At 46.1% G+C, this 8730-nt stretch overlaps 1 protein-coding gene across 23 annotated transcripts in view; it reads right to left on the bottom strand.

Annotated features, from left to right (window-relative positions):
• ahnak (AHNAK nucleoprotein) overlaps positions 1–8730 on the bottom strand; it is a 41569-nt gene that overhangs the window by 21261 nt on the left and 11578 nt on the right. For 22 of the 23 annotated variants that reach the window (XM_029257217.1, XM_029257218.1, XM_029257212.1 and 19 more), the window contains exons 2-5: positions 7722–7785; positions 810–867; positions 419–576; positions 101–306 (exon numbers count right to left, since the gene is read on the bottom strand). In XM_029257217.1, the coding sequence (XP_029113050.1) occupies positions 101–306; positions 419–575 (363 nt within the window). In that variant the 5' untranslated portion in view covers position 576; positions 810–867; positions 7722–7785. The remainder of the gene's footprint in view (positions 1–100; positions 307–418; positions 577–809; positions 868–7721; positions 7786–8730) is intronic. The other variant, XM_029257195.1, reaches the window with a different exon arrangement.

Here is an 8730-nt window from a genome sequence, read left to right as displayed (position 1 = left end):
CTGAGTAGACTTTAAAGCATTTCTGGTATGTGAATAAATGCTGAAACTGATCAAAATATGTACACATGGAAGACACTAAAAGAAGAGTTTGCAGCCTTACCAGAATAATGTCTGGACTGGAGCCCCCGAAGCGCGTCCTTCCCTCCCAGGTCAAGGTGCCAACAGGGGAGCGACAGGGTGACTTCTCTCCCGCCCGATGTTGTAGTTTCAGACCAACCTTGTGTCGATTAAGAGTCTTGAGAAGCTCTGCCGTCTCCTCTGAACTCATGTTCTCAAAGTATATGGTGGCACCGACGATCTGATCACCTTTGATGGTGAGAGAAGGAGAACATCTGTGAAACATCTTGGACTAACATGCAGATTCTGTGAGTGATTCAGAAGTGAAAGCTGAGTATGGGATAAGTAAGCAACACTGTACCTTCATGCACCCTCCCAGTGCGTGCAGCAATAGACCGTTCTTTCACCTCTTTGACGAAGATCTCGCCTTCGCCTGTCTGCTCAATGGTAAGCCCATGCTGGTCGGGCCCCATCCACTGTGGGAAAAGAACCTCCCGCGTGTCCTCCTCCTCAGCCATCCTGGGCAAAATGAAAACTCTGCTAGCTTAAGCCACACTTGTCCTGTTACCTTCCCTCTCTAAACCGTTTGCTTTGACACACTGCCTCATGGTCTCTAAATAATATGTATATTAATTACTTTTTTCCTAGTTTTTTTTTCCCCCAAATCATTTTTTAAATCATAAGTATTTAGACAGCTGCAAAGCAAAGGGAGTAGCAGGGACAAGACAAAGTAGCTCCAAGGCTGAAGGTACCTGAAGTTTTCTTGGTTTCGTCTTGTCTCCTGATATGTGTCAGCCTTTGATCACTTTCCTGAAGTGAGGAAAGAGAAAACAGGCATCAGATGGTCCCTTGTGCCTCTACTGATCTGGAAACAAATCTGGTGCTGTACAAAATGAATGAGATGTGATGAATCATGGAAGTGTTTCCTTGAATAATGAAAGATCTAAAAAAAAAAAAAAAGTTAAAGCAGTTTGTGAACCAGAATGCAGCACAACATTCAAATGAATAATTCCTGCAGCTTTTTTTATTTTTAAAAACAAGCATGTCTGCATACTAAGTACTCTGCTACCTATATATAATTAATCCATTTTCTTTGCTCCCTTTCAGCAGGTGAAGTGCAACTGCACCTGCCTTTGGTTTGGGGACCATTTCAGCTCCACACCACTAGGAGGCAGGTCAGCATCTCAGACCCAAGAAAGGTGTGGACTTAGATCATGTTAACAGTCCCCCTCGCAACAAGGGTCCATGTTTTTCCTCTGTCTTTTTCTCCGGTGTGCCGTTTTCACTGTTGTAGAACAGAAGAAAGGCTGGGGCCACACCCAGGCCACGGGGTGGAGGCTACATCCACACCTCAGCTCCAGTGTCAACAGAGAGAACAATAGCGCCCACAGCTGACACCCTGCCCACCTTTCTGTGCAGCCTGCCAGTTGCTCCAGCTCCAGCAAGGTCAACAGTCCACTGATGCAGAACGATATTTAGCAGCCCAACCAGCCAAAACAGACATACCATGTCAGGAGGTTTCATATGTTAGATTCAACACCATGACAGGCTTCACAGAACCAATCGTTGAACCAACCAAAGAAGCCTGCCAAGGAGCCCCAGATCCACCCACGCGTGAAGGAAATTATTGTGTAACACCTGCATCAGAAGCAGGAACACTCTTTCTCGGGCACTCCCAGTGTCAAGCTTGCTCAGCCTTAACGTGTTTACAGCTTTTGTCCCGATGGCTGGGCTGCGACATCTACTGCTTGTCACCATCTCCACAGCGAGCAAGCGATTAACCCAAAGTTCAAACCAACATCTTGCTGTTAACGCAACCTCATCAGGAAACCACATATACCTGAAAACACGAACCGAACGCAAAACGATGACTGCTCATTAGACAGGATGCTGAGAAAGAGGTGAAGCCTTCAGGAACCACACCCATGCAGGTCATCCCTCTGGACCAAGAAACTAGAACTCCATGAACCTATGGGGCACGACCACCTTGCTTGGTGAGTGTGAAGGAACATGAGGTTGAGCTTACTGTGTACACAAAGGTAATATTCTTGTTTCTCAGATAGGCTGTCCCACCCAGACCTATCTCAAGCTTCTCTACCCCTAAGAGAACAATGAATCTTAGTCGTCTTGCTCATCACTACGCACGCATGCACGATGCATCCCAACATGTCCGTGCACACCTGTGCGGTCTTTCTGACTCTTAGACAAACAAGCCATTGTTTAGGTAATCGCTCTCAACTATCCACCCTGCTCTTACTCAAGCCCAACTCCACCCTCTCTGTTGCTACATACACTTATTAGGCTTTTTATACCCTTTTTTTGATCTAATTTAGTAAAAGGAGACCCATTAATGAAGCTGAGGCAAAGCAGAAGACAGTAAGCGAATGTCAGTAATGTGTGCCAGACTATGGGATTCTTAATATCTTAATGTACTCAGCTTTTTACAAAACATATTTGGCCATACATCTGAGAGCCCGTTTTCTGTGCTGCTGTTTATGCCATAGTATCAGTTTCAGAGGGTATTGTCAAAGCCATTCACTGGGGACAACAGTCATACAAAACTCTCCAAGTGCACATCTTTGAATAACTTTTATTTCAGATTTCAACTCACAAATCATGTGATGCTCACTGTAAACCAGATGCCACTTCTTTATTGAAGAAGAATGAAAACATTGTGCATTGCGCAGCATACCCCAAACCCATAGTGGTACACAATTGTAAAATAAGGCAAAATAAATAAACTCACACCCAAAGTTGCCCATCATGGCATTTAACCATATCCCCATGGGCTATGCTAACTTGTGGGAAGGCTCAACAGGGTTGCACCAAGCAGGATGTGAGTCACAGCACTACATGTCTATGTTTTCATGGTGTTGCCCTGACAACTTAAAGCAAGAAGTAAGGTCACAATCACTGAGGTGACACTTGGAGTGCTACATATCATCTGCCTGAGCCAATGATCTTTATAACATCTCGTGTCTTGTTCTGCATTCTTGTAAATCTTCAGTCAACGTCCTGTTTACAACAGGATCGCACTGACACCCATGAGTGCTGGCGCACGCAAGAGGCCCATGCAGGAGCAGTTAACTGCGATGGCATCGTTGTACAAAAAGAAGCTGATGTAACTGGTGGGAGGCCAGACCACCAGCTGCTGGATGGTTTGCTCGCGTAGCCGCTCTGCGAGACGTTGAGCCACAGTTGCTGCCTACGCCGCAGTCACAAGGCCGAGCCACCAGCACAAGCGGGTTTCAGTGCCGCCGTCGGCACGGCTGCGGACAACGGAAAGAGAGAAGAGTCTTTGTGGAGAGACTGAGTGGGTGACCCTGATGGAGGGCTGCTGGGGAAAGTGCTACTGAGCTCTGAGAGCAAACCCACATGTGCAGATTCCTGTGGTGTGCAGCTCCGCCCCGGTGAGTCAAGCTGCCTGGGGGCAGGGTGGAGAAACCCCAGAAATGTCCCGGCGTGCGTCCTCATGCTGCACCGATACGCGGACCAGTGGTGACTTCACTAAATACCACTGCTACTGATAAAATGGCGCGCAAATTATTGATTTTTGTATGAGCCTTTCCATTGTCACTTCAGAAATGAGAACTCCAACACAAGAAATCCTGTTAGTCACCTTGATATAAACCTAGAAATGTTATTTTCCACAGTAAAATACATTTTCCTAAAGACAATTAGTAGGTTGAGATAAACTTGCATCAAGAACTGTTGGAAAAGGTCTACAGCGCTCCAGTAAGGGTCTCCGTTTCACAATTGGGGTTTAAGTTCACAACTGGAATCATCTCTGCGGCATTTCTTGGCATGGAGGGCCAGCTTGAACATGATGGGGGCCGGCAACGGGGCTGAGGCACATGGCTGAAAATGTAGCTAAAACACAAAATGTACAGCAGGCACACACAAACAGAACTACAGAAAACCAAGCTTAAGATGGCCAAAGTGAACATTGCTATACTTCATAACAAAGCCAAGTCAGAGGGAGGGTGTGTGACCGGTAGCACCCCAGACACACTGCCGTCAGGTGTCACTGTAAACAGCACTGATTTAGAGAAGCAATAGTGGGATCTGACGAGTGGGAACAGACCACTGGGACACACTGCATGGGCTCTTAAAGACACTCGGGCCAGGACACATTCCCTCAGCCACCCCCACCCTACAGCACATACTCACCAAACAGCACCTGTGACTTCATCCAAACTGTATTGAGTGCTCAATGTGTTCATGTTTCCTGATATTTAAAGTGTACACTTTGTGCACGTTAAACATTTAGAACACCTTGTGGCTCTTCTGTAAAGGATCCAGATTTCCTCTGAAAGAGCAAACATCTCAACAGACATCTGCCAGACAACCTTCATATGATAATGTGTCAAGGCAATCAACTAAAAGAAACATCTAAAAACACCACATTGTCAAGCAACAAACACAAAGTTTTTCTGTCTTCCAAACAGTGCTTGTGCTAATGGCCAGGTTTCCTACCAAAGGCAAAACCTCCCTTCAAAAAAAAAAAAAAAAACCCACCATACAAATGCTTTCGTGCCACTGGCGAGACAAGTGTCCCAACGATGAGGTGGAGGAGCTGAAAATAAACACAGCAACAGAACACTAAAGTCCAGTTCCTCCATGGACAACTAGAAGGTCTCTACACTGCTGGAGTGGAACACAGAGCAGTCGGTCTCATCTGCGCTGGAAACCCTTCAAGGGCACAGCTAATTAAAATGTTTGAATCTCACCAGAAAGACCTTGGTGTTTCATGGGACAAGCAGCACTGTATGGAAATGAACATTATGCCTCTGAGCAGTTTACATAGTTTTGACATCGTCATAAAAGCTCAACCGTGACCTCGACAGACTAGAAAAGAAAAATGTCAAACAAGATAATGGACAGCATGCCACTTGGTCAGACCTTCAATGGAGAGACACTGGAGAACCCCACCGTTAATGGTTCTGCAGTGAACAAGACTGGTCCAAACCTGCTGAGTTTGCATCTTACACCCCATCACCGGAAACCAGTGACTAACTTTCAAAAAAAAAAAAAAAAAAAATCTCACAGGCAGACTGACTGAAGCTCATAGACTGTAATTCAGCTGAGAAGTAGTTCTGTAGGCTTCATTGCATTAAGTCAAGAAGGATGAAAGCAAAGTTGGGCGGTTTCCATCAAAGACTGCGATTAACGTCTTAAATACCTAAATAAAAAGGGCCATTTATACTCAAGTCATCCGTCCAAGTGCTCGCAACACAACATCAACCCCTGAAGCCAAAAGCTTTCAGCAGACAAGGAAACATGGCACATTAAATGCCTACAAACTGTCACTTGTGCCTTCCTATATTCAACCAAGCAAGGTTCATGTGAAATCAAAGCATTTAGGTGTCCACCTGACAGCAGCGACAGATCTGAGGTTCTGGAAGGACTCCAGTGAAAAGCTCCTTCAGCCCAGAGGTGTTATTGTTGGCCACAGTGGCTATTTACAAAAGCAGACATGTGCAGCAGGAGGTTAAAACCAGCTGCTCTGCGTTTTCAGGAGCTTCTACAGATCCCAGGTAGGAGGAAGAGCTACAAGTACCTCCTCTCCAACACTCGGAGCACGACCTCAATGCCATTCCCTTCATCCTTCAGGCCCTGCAGATACCTCACACCAAGCTTAATGTCCACATTTCTCACTGGCGCACCCTACCGCCAAAATCACTCTCAAAGGTCTTGAGAACAGCTCGGCCCGTCCTTGTTCTCACGGTTTTGACAGATTCCTGGCAGAGCAGTTTGGGAGGGGCCGAGGCAAACAGAGGAAAGGAGAAGGGAAAATGTAGCGGGGGGGGGGAGGCTCGCCAAAGGAATGTCACTGGGCGCAGGCCTACGACTCCACGAGGGAGAAGAGGGGACGGAAGAAACCGACAAATGAAAACAACACTACGAGCTCCCTGGAGCACAAGCACTTGGTTTTGTTCTCAAAATGTAGCCTTTGCCAAGAACCAGGGAATTATTAATCCTTTGGTTTCTCATACCACCACTACCAGCATGAATTTCACTGCAGAGTTTTCATCTTAAGAAATTCCTCAATGGGGAGGGGGGGGGCTTTCACAGCCACACAGTTTTGCAGACACACTTTGACAATAACAGGGTCGGTCAAGTACTACGCCAGTAACCCTTCCAGAAACAACATGCATTCTGGAACGACACACAGTAAATACCTTTAAAGCTCCTGTTAACGTGGCCACAGCATTGTAAGAAAGCTGGAGATGGAAAAACAAGCCAAAGTAACCCAATAAGGTAGCCAAGTAGCAGCACTCCAACTCATAGCGAAAGTGCCAGAGCTCAAGATATATGTAGCACATGCATTTTTTGGGGTAATTGTGCTTTCCTGGGGCAACTTTCAGTTAAGTTCTAAGTTCAGTTCTATACTTGGGGTCATATCGTGCTACTGACACTCTCACCAGAGCCACAGCAGGAGGACAACAGCACCAGGCTGCTGGCAGACACACAAGATCATATGATCGCAAAGGTTTGGCAGTAAACAGAGAGAGAATGAGCCCACGTGTTCACGCGATCATAAGACGGACGGTCACATTCTCAAATGGCACACATACACAGCAGCCTCAAACCTCCTTTTTGCTCCATCCGTCAGCTGGCGCAAAAGGAACACAGTCCATAAAGGCAAAGGTCTAAGTGATCTTTGAGGAGAACAATAATGCTTTTGAAACGGGGAGGAAAGGGTCTGACATGACCACAGGGGCCGCCGACAGACGGCAGCGATGCTATAACGAGAACTGAGGCCGGTTGTGTTTTGGTAAGGCCAGCAGCATCTCCAATGGCTGCAGACTCCCAGCATTGCTGCCCATGTTGCCAACACACAGTGCGCTTACTTTGGGCAGATATAAAATTGGAGGAATTTTCACTGAATGCGTACTGTGGCCATCTCGGTGTTGCTGGAGGGGCCATGGAACAGGTGGCCCGGTGTAAACGATGTAGCTGATGTAAAGGCTGAGTGGGCTCAGGGTTTCGTGCTTCTCAGTTGAGACAAGCAGACAGGTCCAGCTCCAGCTTTGATAACTGACATTCTCAAGGCAAACAGGAGTTTCAGCAGAACTAGAATAGCGCAGCTTCTGGAGACACGCAAACACACAGACACATATACACACGGTCTATTCCAGAAAGATCATGCCACATTTGCAGAGCCGTTTCACTCAAGCCGTAATTAGGAAACAGAATCTCCGCTTTACCAAGACTGGAGACAATTTAAAAGCGTCATTCCGCCCCGGGCCTGGTGCACTCCTGTGTATGCTGGTTAATTATGATGATCAGTGAGCTGACGATTAAGTGAACTGTGCTCTGTAGATCACTGTGGATGGCTATATCTTCTCCCAGTCGCCTGCAGTCAAATGTGCTGGTAAAAACATGGTTACAGGTATGCCACTGCAAGGCTCCTGACACTGGAATTTAATTGAAACTTACGGAAAAATTGATGAATTCCTTAGTGTCTGTATTAAAGTGTCAAAACCCTCGATTAATCAGCTCTTAAATGAGTGGATAAGAAAAAGTATGTAATCATCATAGAGATTACCATGGTGTCCCTTTTGACCAGAAACACCTCGGTGCTGCTTCCCAGAACAGGATCACATTTTGAAAAGCAAGTTGTCATTGCAGCAGAATGACAGGTGGGGGAGGAAAAATACCTTACACGCCTTCGGAAAAGCAACCCGAGGCTTGTAGTCGTCAATGGTGTCTGTCAGCCTCTTTCTGCAGGGCAAAGATGGACGGGAGAGAAAGCAAATCAGCGATGGGAAGAGCCAAGATATGATGACAAGGTGTAGTTGTTTGACATCATTTCTAATGTTATCGATCTAAGAAGTGCAGAATTTCACACGGTGATGTAAAACTGACAGAACAGCACAATATGGGTGGTCCCACGTTCCGTGAAACCAATCATAAATCAAAAGACTAAGTCCAAAATGCATTTCATACACCTAACCTACCGAACATCATAGCCTAGCATACTGTACGTGCGATGGCCTTACAGGCTTGGCCCCTTCATGCTGGGCAATTATCTTGAGTTTCTCTTCAACAGTAATTGCCCTCCTCTTCTTCTTCCCACCACTAGCACAAATGGATGTTTCTATGACATTATGGATGCACAAAACACAGTGTAGATATGGGGGGTATATGTATAGTGACTGTGCTGCAGGCTGGGAGATGTGGATCGCTGCCGCTGCCCAGCATCACAACAGAGTATTGCACCACATATCGCTTGCCTGGTGGGGGGGAATCAAAATTGTAAGTACCGTTTCTACTGAATGTCTATCGCCAGCTCGCCATCATAAAGTCGAAAAAAATCATAAGTCCGACCATCATAAATCAGGGACCACCTGTCCAGTCAGGCTGAAGTGTGCTGATCAGAGTTACCGTGATCTTGATCATATCAAAAATAAAGCCATTACTAACTTTAACAAGACTGATTAGAAGCAGCTAATTTCTTAATTAAAACCATAAACAGTGAAGAATGAAAACTACGAACACGGACTGCTGGACTTTGGTGCGTCTCATCTCATTCCTTCGTCACTCCTAAGACCATGGCAAACTATGCATTAGACAAGAACTCCCTAATTCCAAACTGCCACCGCAGCAGAAAGACCACTTCCTTGAAGACGCTGCCATGCCGTTTTATCATTCATTCTCTTTCAGTTT

Source organism: Scleropages formosus, chromosome 13 (assembly GCF_900964775.1).
Source record: "Scleropages formosus chromosome 13, fSclFor1.1, whole genome shotgun sequence".
In the NCBI taxonomy this organism is placed as follows: domain Eukaryota; kingdom Metazoa; phylum Chordata; class Actinopteri; order Osteoglossiformes; family Osteoglossidae; genus Scleropages; species Scleropages formosus.
Note: the sequence above shows the minus strand (reverse complement) of the source record. Positions and strands in the feature narration are given on the sequence as shown.